Raw genomic sequence first — 12,057 nt, 5'->3', positions numbered from 1 at the left:
CCCCGAACCAGCAGGAAGAGTCTCTCCGTGCTTGATCCAAATTGAAACGGAGCTCCATTAAGGATGCACAGGCCTCACTCTCTGCTTTCCAATCGTCTGCTTTCTGCCTCTTGGTCTCTTCTGCTGTTTCGGCTGAAGTGATGGCGTTATAGTTTGAGTGCAAATGACTTTAGCTACATATTGAAGTCTTGCTAATTTCTTCCATTTTGCTTCCAAAGGGCACAGGAACTGTTCCGCCAGGCCATGACGTCGTCCGCCCCCGTGCGCCTGGAGGTCCTCCCCCTGGCCAACAAGCCACGCTACGAGAAGAGCCTGATAGGTCAGCTGTTCACGGGCGACGCCAAAGACGCCCCAGCCAAATTAAAGAGTCCGATGTTGCTCCGCGCTAAAAAAACAACCAAGACAGAACCCAAAAGAGAAGCCAAACCCAACACCAACCCGGGGGTGCGGCGAGCCGACGCACGGACCAGGACCCCGGAGCCTCATGTGGCGAACCCCCCTGCGGAGCTCCGTCGTGGGCCCGGCTCCCTGGAGAGAGGCTCTTCTTCACCTTCTTCCAGGGCAGAGAGCTCCTCCCCTCCCAGGACCAGAAGCCAGAGCCCCCAGAGCAGCAGGAGCCCCCTGCCCGGCCTGGGAAACCTCACCGGCAGGAAGGGCGGAAAGAAGTTAAAAATTGACCTGAAGAAAGGTAAATGTGCAGCTGAAGTATTTAAGTTCCTAATACTCATCATGGGAAGTACTTAAAGGACGCCTGTGGGTGTGGGCTTTGAAGTATGTGGGAGACTTTATCTTCCAGGTTTGTTTCTGATGATCTTGTGTAAAGCTGATTTTAAGTCCTGGATGTTATGCGGATCGATTTCTGAAATCAAAGATCTAGTCCCGTGTGAAACCGCTGCAATCGTGAAGACATTTCTCCATTCCTGATCCTTCAGTCTGGGTGTTTTCGCTTTAGATTCCAGACCGAGAGTGTCTGGCTTCCCGCCTGCCTTTCTCCATTATCCCTCTAAAACACATCAGAGCTGCAGCGCCGATGTGTTGATAGCACTGGAATAGTTTTGTAGGGCTGTGAATAGGCTCTGTTCTAGCAACCTGTAGCGCTACGGGGCATTGAAAGGAGAGCTGTAATTGGGCAGCATGCACAGCACACACTTGCTACAGGTACCCGGAGAAAGAGAAGGCAGAAAGATATCCAGATGAAAGGAGGGGAGAGATTGTATTTCGACTCAAAGCCTCTTTCACACACTTTTATTGTTTATTCCTTTCTTTCCCCAACACCTTTTCATCCCTCCCATTTCTCCTACTCTTCCTCCTTTTGTTAGATCCCCCCCTTGTCTACCTCTATCCCTTTCACCTGATGCAAGATCAGAGCAAAGGATATTATGGGGTTTCTAACACCCTCTCCCTTGGCAACAGGCTCTTTCTCTGCGTGATTGACAGGCGGTGAGGTTTAGGTGCGCTAATGTAGGGCAGGCAGAGGCTTAGCTCGGAGACCAGATAGCATCGCTCACCGCCTTCAGTATGCCACGCCGGCTTTGCTCTGCCTGCCTGCCTGCACGCACGCACGCGCACACACGCACACGCATGCACACACACACACACACACACACACACACACCCCCGGAGCATGGCACATTTCACTCATGGCTTGGGGCTTGTGAGGCAGTGAAAAAGGGAGAGGGTGGAGGCTCCGGGGGTTGATGGCTTGTGTGTGTGTGTGTGTGGCCTTGGAAAAACACACACTTGTAAATGTATACACACAGATAAATGCAGGCTCACACCCACGAGGAAAATCTTTGTGGAAATCACGTCGCATCCCCAGGGAGGGAAGCTAGAGACGGGAATAATGTCCCCCAGGTTCCTCTCTCTTCTTCTCCTCTCCCCCTCCCACCTTCCATCTTCTCCCTCCACTTCCCTTCGTCAGCCACCGTTCGGCCTGCTCACACGTGAAATTAAAGGCTGTCTAATCCGGCTAGCAGAGAAGCCTCCTTTGGGGGCTCGGAGGCAGAGCCAGGTAACAAACCCCTCAGAGGAAAACAGACACTTAAACGGTAGTTAATGTGGAGGGAGATGCTTAAAACACACACTGGGTTCAGCGGGAGGAGAAGGGGAAGAAAAAGTGTACACTTAATTGAAACTTAATTAAAAGTAGTAAAATTCGCCCTGGATGTATGTCCCTAATACTCTCCGTGACTGCTTTGTCCCCCTGTAGGCACCGAGGGTCTGGGCTTCACCGTGGTAACCCGGGACTCCTCTGTCCACGGGCCGGGACCCATCCTGGTGAAGAACATCCTGCAGCGCGGAGCAGCTGTCAAAGATGGCCGCCTGCAGCCCGGAGACCACATCCTGGAGGTGAGACTGAAACGTTGATCCCCAGCAGAGTGTCTGTTAGCAGGAACAGGAGACACATCGTGATTAGGAGCAGAAAGCTGCAGCACACCTACTGAGGAGGACGTTTCCATGTTTCCAGAAAATGTTCTGCGGATTTATACACACTTTAATATACTTGTGTGTGTGCAGGTGAATGGAGTAGACATGACAGGCCGGAGCCAGGAGGAGCTGGTGGCCATGCTGCGCAGCACCAGGCAGGGCGAGGGTGTGTGTGTGGTGGTGGCACGGCAGGAGGACATCTTCCTGCCTCGGGAACTGGTAAGAGAGTGTGAACGTGAAAAAACATCAGCACCCACCATCACACAGTTTCCCAAAGTCTATCGTTTGTCGTCACTTTTCCTGTCTTTTCCCTCTTTCTCTCTCGGAGGACCTAACCTCCTCATGTTGATGCCCTTTTCCTATAAACACCCCCCCCACACACACACACACACACACGCCCAGAGCACGCTCCGGCCTTCCTGTCCCCCTCTGCTCTGTTGACACAGCGATGCCACAGGAAGTCACACACACGCAGGAAACGCACAGCCATGTCCGCGCATGTCGACACGCCGCGAGCGCTAAGTGACCGCTAACCTGCCGGGGTCAGAGGTCAGCGTCACGGCTGTGAAACCGACACAGCGTGACTGCACCTCACTGGGGACGTTTGATCAATAAACACACTCTTTTTAACATACACACACACACAGCCGGGTCCCCCCGCTCTCTGTAAATGATGTTTTTCGCGTCGCTGCTATTCGCTAACCCTCCGTCCTCCGTGGGTATTCTGATTATTCCCACTCCGCCGCCTCAAAGAGCTCCGAGGAAGACGCACGGGGCTTTGTAGTGACTGATGCATATTCACACCTTAAAGTGGCTGCTAACACACACACACACACACACACACACACACACACACACACACACACACACACACACACACACACACACACACTCCTAGTCCTTGATAGAGAAACTCTCACACACGCAGACATCACACGATCTTTAAACAGGCGAGTTACTGCTTCCGAAAATAGTTTGCCCTCCTTAATGGCCCTGCGGTGTTGGCATAACAAGTGCACTTTGAAGAGGCTTCATCTAACACTTGCTTGTATTTGGGCATTAGTGACTTAAAAAGGGAGGAGAGGGGGGTGAGGCAGAATGAGAGAGAGCCTTCGCTGCCCCCGTGCAGCACAGTCCTCCACCTCAAAGACGGTTTGATGTCCCCTAAGCACATATACACACACACACACGCACACACAGGCACTCTAGAAGTCCTGTGCAGACCCTCATAGTTTGAAGGATTGTCAAAAAGTCCAAACACACATAGTACACAGCAAAGAAAGACGCAGTAACACCCTCCGACAAAACAAACCAAAAATACTAGTTCCCTTCCTTGCAGGTTTTAATTGCTCCACTCTCATTCCCGCTGCTCTTAAGTCGTAAATTGTAGTGGGAATGCCTTTAGAGCACGAGCAAACGGCACCTCGTGACGATACACTCGCATAAAATATGTGAGATGATGGAGACGCATTAAGTCGACGCGGACATCTGCTTTCCCTTTCGCCTGTGCGTAGGTGTCCGTCTGCATGTCCTGGTGGAGATGCTTATAAATATTTATCAATGTTTTAGAGGCTGTGGTATCTTGTAAAAACGTACTCCCTTCATCTACCATAATTCTGTTTTGTTTATAGAAATAATAAGATGCAAATCAGTAGTTCATTAGCACAGTTTTAAATTCAGGAGCTGCTGACTACAAGTTTTCTTTCACTGTTACTGCGACAGATCATGAATTTCAAATATTGTTTACTCGCATATATTACGGTTTTAATTGAGTCTTAGACGGGATAATCTTTGCCAACAGAAAGTGTTCACTTAATACTATAAGTTTGGTTTATTCTAATTAAGAATCAGTGTCAGATTTGATACTTTTCACTTAGAATATATAGAAGCGTTGGGTTTCATCTTGGAAAAGCTCATTCTGTGTCTCCTTTGTCCAGCTTTTTTGAAAATGCTCAGCAAATTTGGAGAACCCTTAACCGGCAATATCTTCGATGGATACACCCGTTTCTTGGTCATGATTTCCACCTACATTCAATTCAAATTCAAAAGCTTTTATTGTCATACATGTGAGCATGGCAAACTTCAGGGAAAGTCACAGCTGTACATCGGGATGGACATAAGTGAATGTCTCACAGCAAAGCTTCTTAATGATTGTTAAATCCAACATCTGGCTAAAACCTGAACCGGGAATTCACTGAGCGATGCTGCTAATACTTAACTAAGGAACGCATGGAGACTGGAGGTCAGCTGAGCCCTGGAGCTGGTCAGAGGTCAGCGCGGTCCCAAATGACACTTCAGCAGGACAGAAAGTCGCTGACACAGCAGATTTTCCCCGGGTCAGCAGGTTAAAAGGCTGGTGTTTGTTCTCCCTGCACCATCCTGCTGCCAACCCGCACGATTTATACTCTTTTTCAACCTCCGTGTACGAGCAAAGTGGACTTTTAGAAGCTGATTGATTGGTTTCCATGGAGAGGGGTATCGATGTTTCATGAGCAGCTTCTGTTGAAGCACATAGGCAAGGCAAGTTTATTTATATAGCACTTTTCAACACAAGGCAGTTCAAAGTGCATTAAGAAAATGGCATTTAAAAGCAGTCATTAAAAAGAAAAGATAATAAAAGAAACATTAAAAGAAAAAGTACATGGATAAAAGTTACAGTGCAGTCTAAGATATGAATAGTTCAATTAAAAGCAGCGACAAAAAGAAAAGTCTTCAGCCTGGATTTAAAAGTAGTCAGAGTTGCAGCGGACCTGCAGGTTTCTGGGAGCTTGTTCCAGATATTTGGAGCATAATAACTGAACGCTGCTTCTCCATGTCTAGTTCTGACTCTGGGGACAGAAAGCTGACCAGTCCCTGAAGACCTGAGAGATCTGGATGGTTCATCATTTAGCAGGAGGTCAGAAATGTATTTTGGGCCTAAACCATTCAGTGCTTTATAAACCAGCAGCAGTATTTAGAAATCTATTCTTTGACACACAGGAAGCCAGTGTAAAGACTTCAGAACAGGAGTGATGTGATCCACTTTCTTAGTGTCAGTGAGGACTCGAGCAGCAGCGTTCTGAATCAGCTGCAGCTTCCTAATAGATGTTTTAGTGAGACCTGCAAAGACACCATCGCAGTAGTCGAGTCTACTGAAGATAAAAGCATGGACACGTTTTTCCAAATCCTGCTGTGACATTAGTCTTTTAATCCTAGATATGTTCTTTAGGTGATAGTAGGCTGATTTAGTAACTGTTTTAATGTGACTGTTGGAACTCAGGTGAGAGTCCATGACTACACCTAGATTTCACATAGTGGTCTCTTTCAGAATAACAGCAACGCGGGGGGAATTAGCCTCATCATTAAAGATAGAAAAAGACGAGGCCTCAGCGTAATTAAAAAGTGATAACTTCATATCACACTTTCATTACGGTCAGCATTTCTCCCTCGTTTTGTTTTGAGTTTCTTTTTTTGTGGGTGAAAGTGTGTGTGTGTGTGTGTGTGTGTGTGTAGAATAATGCCAAGGACAGGATGGGGGGGTCACGCGGCACATGGTCCACCCCTCCGCTGAGAGCCAGCTCACAGGAAGCAGGGTCGTGAGGCAGACTTTCCCTTTCTCTGTCAGTCTGTCTTAGAGCTTCTTCCCCCCCCCCCCGCGCCCATTTCCCAAATAACTGGAATCATCCCGCCAATCAGTCATTTCACTTTCCTTTCTGCTCATTGTGCGGTAAAGGTGTACGGCGGCAGACATTAAGGCGATTAATTGGCAGCGGCGTGGTTTGCAGTCGGAGCGTGGCGAGATCTCATCTTAATTGAATGTCGCTCTCACCGCTAATCCCGCCGCTTTGAAACCCCCCATTTAGAAATCCTCAGCGACAAAAGGCTCTGTGTGTAATCGCTGTGTATCACCCCCCCACCCTCACCACCACCCATCCTTTCTTCACCACCCACCCTGGGGAAAGAAAAAGCTCCTTTTTGTCTCCTCATTTGGGTGTTGAAGAGGGTGGTCTCTCCTGGCTTAAGAGCTCGTTAAAGAGCTTAGGGCTAACAGAGGGGGTCGCAGAGGAAAGCCCCCCCCTGTGGACAATCGGCCCCCAAGGAGAGGACTTCAGAGAGGAGTGTGAGGGAGTGAGTTTGGACCACCACTGAGCTTTAAATAGATTTAAATCGGAGTGTTCACTTGCATTTGATAACTTCCCAGAGCCGCCGCGCTGTGATCCGTCCACCTCCACCCCGTGTGTTGTTCAGCTCCATCACAGAGGTATTTAAAACCTCCCAGGGTGCCACCTGACTCCTCTCAAGTGTCTCTCGGGCAGGAAGTGGCGGCTCGTCTTTGTAGCAGCCTTGTTGATAAAAATAAGCCCCGACTGAAAGTCTTGTATTGTACTGAAATAGAAAACAGATTCCTGGACTTGCTTTGCTTGATTTAATGTGTTATCAGCACATCAAGGAAGTGACTACGAGCAGCGGCTGAGAGGTGATTATCAGCAGAGACAAAGTTCAATATAAACCTGAGTGATGAAGAACCCTGAAACCTGCAGTGCACCTACTCTCTCAGTAATATAAACATTTTTAAATTAGGGCAAAGGGGGGATGTCATTTTAATACATTTGTACCTAGGTAATTGAGCTTTAGCCTGGGGTTAGATCATGTGTCCGTCTGCAGCCTTCAGGTGCCCCATCTCTGGAGAGACCTTGCAGACCAGTTGCATGCACACAAACCTGTTCTCACTCTACAGGGAAAACCCCAAAACGCATAGTACGTAACTCCTTTAATGAGTATGTGTGAAACCAATATTGTTGCTTATTTAAATTTCAATGTGTGCATGGACCAGAAACCAGTTTAAATTGACGTTTACTGTAACTGTGACCAGACCGTGCTTTCCTTAAATATAGTTGTTATCTACGCACACAATTCTTTATTATTCCGCCGGGTTATTTTGCACCTCTTCTTCTCCCACATTCCACATCGCAGAAACTCCGTTCAAACATCAAAACGTTCAACTCGGTCGAGAGTCGGTGGCTATTACTTTTCTCATTCATAACTTTCATAATTCCAGAGATACATCCCATAATTCATCACATTTTTTAACATGGAAGTCAATGGAGAAACTCTTCAGACTTGAACAATCTTCATGCAACTTCAACTGCTAACTGCTCCTTCATACATTCACTCAGAAACCTCATTCCAACTTTAGAATGTTACACATCTTTCTGACATTATTCGTGTGAAACAACTTTTAAATCTGATTCGTACTTTTAGAGATATTAAACATTGTTCAGACCTTGGTAAAGAGGCCTTCTTCAGATTTTAGAGTGCGTGATGTCACCGCTAGAGTGGAGGACAGATTTAATTTTGCCTTCATATTTTCTTTTAAACCTGCCATAGTTCCCAAACCCTACATTCCTGAGACATACTTTTTCATGAGAAACGTAGGAAAACATCTCGTGGCTTGAAACATTTAAATAAATTAAGCAACATAATTAAACAAAATGCCTCTTGAGGGCATGAAGTGACAAAAACTTTCAACATGTCTTCATTAAACCCCATTGTAAGTTCAGCCTCATCTTTCCCCACCACAGCAGCCGCACACCTTTAGTTAATCGGCCAAAAAGGCCACATTATTAACCCGAAAGTACACAAAAAGCACACTTCAGATGCTCAAGTTCCTTGACATGCTTCACGCTTTGAAATGTCACAGATATCTGTTACGGTTCTTCAACAAAACGTTCACATGTAAGAGGTTTATCTCTCAATCAGAACAATGAAAATGCTCTCCTCTCACTGATTACTGCACATCACCATGGAAACCTTTGATCTCTGGACACATTGTTAGCTCAAATATAAACACCTGTGTCATGGAACACGATGATGTCATAATTCATGCTCAGAGCAGCAGACTTCAGATAATGGTTACTGGTCCTGCCCTCAACAGCTCTACGTCAATTATGGTGTGTCATCAAATGCCGTTTCCATGGAAATCCCTCGCCATAAAAGATGATGTCGCTATACATAGTTATTTTAAAAAGTTTGGATAGACATAAGGACCATTACAAATGTGGCACAAGCTTTTCAAAAGGTTGTTCCTTTTTAAAGCTTGTGCCACATCTTTATTATGACTATTGTAAACGTTTAGGTTGAGGCTCTACGGCAGGGGTCTGCAACCTTTTTGACCAAAGGAGCCACAACCCTTTTCCACAAAAATGTTTGAAAAAGAAAAAAATAAATTATTTTTAAAAGTTAAAAATGTAGCACAAGCTTTTAAAAGGAACAACCTTTTGAAAAGCTTGTGCTACATGTTTCCTGCCTCAACCTAAAGGTTTACAATAGTCATAAGGACCATTAAAATGTAGCACAAGCTTTTAAAAAGGCAAAACCTTTTTAAAAGCTTGGACTACATGTTTCCTGTCGTTGCTTAGCGCCTGCGTCGGACCACTCTCTTGCGTCTGCGAGCAGCCAGGGACTTCTGAGGTCTCCTGCGTCTGCGCACGGGGCGAGCGGCTTGTCTGCGTTTGCTTGGCATGTGGGTTGTGGCTCCTTTGGTCAAAAAGGTTGCAGACCCCTGCCATAGAGCCTCAACCTAAACGTTTACAATAGTCATAAGGACCATTAAAAATGTAGCAAAAGCTTTTAAAAAGGCAAAACCTTTTTAAAAGCTTGTACTACATATTTCCTGTCGTTGCTTAGCGTCTGCGGACACTCTCCTCCTCAGCGTGGGGAGGAGGGAGGAGGAGCGGCTTGGGGGGGCGGCTGCTGCTTCTGGGGGGGGGCGTCACCTGCTCGTACCTGATTGTTGGAGATGGACTGGGGGTGGGCGGAGGAGCCATTGGAGTTTGGTGCAGGCAGTGTTGGGAAAGTTCACTTTCTACATGAACTAGTTCAGTTCACAGTTCACACATTTTAAAATGAACTAGTTCAGTTCATAGTTCATAATTCAAAATGTTGAACTAAAGTTCATGGTTTCAAAAATGAACTAATTTATAGTTTATAGTTCTTTTTTCAATACGTTGCTGCGAGCTATTATTTGTCTCCTGTACGATGTCAATGGGATTTGGGTGGTAGTGGATCTGTTTTGGCTCTCTTTTTTATTCGCCACTCGCACATACCGTGAAAGGCTAGTCGTGTGCTTATTCTCAATGTGCCGTTTAAGGTTTGTTGTCGACGTCGTCGATGTACGGACTTGCTTTTTCAAACCGGGCGGACACAGTTTACAGGCAAACGTTTGATTTTTTCCGTCTGAGTCAGTACTGACTTTAACGTAAAACTCTTTTAAATGCTCATACGCCGACGCCGTAGAGCAGGGGTGGGGAACCTTTTTCCTCTCAACGGCCATTTCAATTTTTACAATATCCTCAGAGGGCCGTACAAGTTATTGACCTCTGCTTAAACAAACTAAAATCACAGCCCATTCATTTCATTCTGTGCAAAGAAAAAGCAACCTCTTAATCCAGATATCTCACCATGACTCGCGTATGCATGCACGTGCAGGGTGTGGCGTGCTCCCCTGGGAAGATTTTTTTTTAAATGTTGAAGTTAAAAGCATCAATCTGGTGCACTTTGAGAGCAACATTAGGAGATCTATGGACACATCTCTCAACACCCAAACACAACTGTAAGCAGATTTTCTTTTAATTTATGGATATTTGACAAATCACTCCCCTTTCAAACTGTATTCTTCTTTATTAATAACTGTCATATAGTATTTTATACCTGTTTACTTTATTCTCTTATGTTTGTATAACTATAATGATCATATAAAGATGTGCCTTTACCTCACTGGTTGTAGAAAAAGCTTCTTATATTCGTTAGCATAGCTAGCTAACCAGATGCTAATGATAACAACACAGTTATTGACTGTCTGATCAGTATGACAGATGAGCAGATCGCCACTGGGCTTTCAACTAAAGACACAGCCACGCAGAAACTGCGGCATGTGTATGGACTTATCGGTACTGCAATTTCTGAAGTGCTGGAGTGGCGTTCTGGTGCTCTCCGTCAGAACTGCACCCCTGTCAGTCGAGAACTATAGCACGTGATGACACGTTAGGCTCGTGTTGTGTTCAAGGACCCTGACCTTGGCCAGGAAAAACAGGCACTCGCTTGTTTAATTTTTTTGCGGTCGAGATTTCTTTCATTTTTTTATTTTTTGCGTGTGTTTATAAATTACCTCGAGGGCCGTACACGCCGTATACGGCCCGGAGGCCGGAGGTTCCCCACCCCTGCCGTAGAGTCTCACTCTGAGCGAGTGCTGCTCCAGCTGCTCTCGGCTTCGTCCATACTAATTCATTCATTCATTCAATGCTCGCCGGTTCCGCGGTTCCACACTGTTTGTTGTGAGGAGTCTGATATATTTAGTATATTTATATTTTAGTGCGACAGCCACGGGTGACAGGCGCGTACGCGTCACAGGCAGCTTGCTGTTGCCAGATTGGGTGGTTTTCCGCATTATTTTGAAGCCTGTTTACTGTGTGTTTTAACTGGGGTTTCGGCTGAAAGGCATATGAAATCTGGCACACTTTTGAACGCCGTTATAATACAGTGCTGAGAATGAACGCGTTCTCAATTACGTTCATCGAGCGGAAATACAGTACGTTCAGTTCACGTTCGCCCAAAATATGAACGCGTTCATGAACGATCGTTCATTGAACTCGTTCAGGTACATCACTGGGTGCAGGGCTGGCCATCTGGAGAAAAGCAAAATCAATTGGAGAATAATTAAAACATATACATTTTCTTTCTTTAAAACCATGAATATCTTATTATGTTGGCTTGATTTTGTAAAGTGTTGCATCATTGGGCGTCTTCTCAGTTTTGAATGAAAGTATATCTTGCTTATGTTAGGTTATCATGAATACATGCTCAAAATGAATATTTAAAGTAGCATACTTGTGTTAAATAAGTTTAGTTTTTAACATTTCCTCATATCCTCATGCTGAGCCTCAACCTAAAGGTTTACAATAGTCATAAGGACCATTAAAATGTAGCACAAGCTTTTAAAAAGGAAAACCTTTTTAAAAGCTTGTGCTACATATTTCCTGTCGTTGCTTAGCGCCTGCGTCGGACCACTCTCTTGCGTCTGCGAGCAGCCAGGGACTTCTTCTGAGGTCTTCTGCGTCTGCGCACGGGGCGAGCGGCTTGTCTGCGTTTGCTTGGCATCGTCAAAAAACGTAAACTTTGTGGAGGAACGGGGGGTCTATTTGCAAACTTTCTGGAGAGGCTCTATGATGTCACCGATGATGTCATCACATTCTACATGACGTTGCCGATGATGTCATTGCCGATGATGTCATTTAAAATGCTTAAAAGACTGGGATGTGTCATGTGGAATGTGATGACATCATCGGTGACATCATAGAGCCTCTCCTGAAAGTTTGCAAATAGACCCCTCGTTCCTCCACAGAGTTTATGTTTTTTGATGATGCCAAGCAAACGGAGACAAGCCGCTTGCCCCGTGCGCAGACACAGGAGACGTCCCTGGCTGCTCGCAGGCAAGAGGGTGGTCCGACGCAGGCGTCTTTTTTCAAAAGAAAAAAAGAAAAATAATTTTATATTTTAATAGTCATAAGGACCATTAAAAATGTAGCACAAGCTTTTAAAAAGGCAAAACCTTTTTAAAAGCTTGTACTACATATTTCCTGTCGTTGCTTAGCG

The 12,057-nt window shown here is 45.7% G+C and overlaps 1 protein-coding gene across 1 annotated transcript in view; it reads left to right on the top strand.

The window, feature by feature from the left end:
• The window catches only part of pard3ba (par-3 family cell polarity regulator beta a), a 168,113-nt gene that overhangs the window by 44,032 nt on the left and 112,024 nt on the right, over positions 1–12,057 (top strand). The window contains exons 8-10 of the mRNA XM_034101017.1: positions 219–688; positions 2,210–2,349; positions 2,518–2,646. Coding sequence (XP_033956908.1) covers positions 219–688; positions 2,210–2,349; positions 2,518–2,646 — 739 coding nt within the window. The remainder of the gene's footprint in view (positions 1–218; positions 689–2,209; positions 2,350–2,517; positions 2,647–12,057) is intronic.

This window comes from Pseudochaenichthys georgianus, chromosome 2 (genome assembly GCF_902827115.2).
Source record: "Pseudochaenichthys georgianus chromosome 2, fPseGeo1.2, whole genome shotgun sequence".
In the NCBI taxonomy this organism is placed as follows: domain Eukaryota; kingdom Metazoa; phylum Chordata; class Actinopteri; order Perciformes; family Channichthyidae; genus Pseudochaenichthys; species Pseudochaenichthys georgianus.
This window is presented reverse-complemented; position numbering and strand designations above follow the sequence as displayed.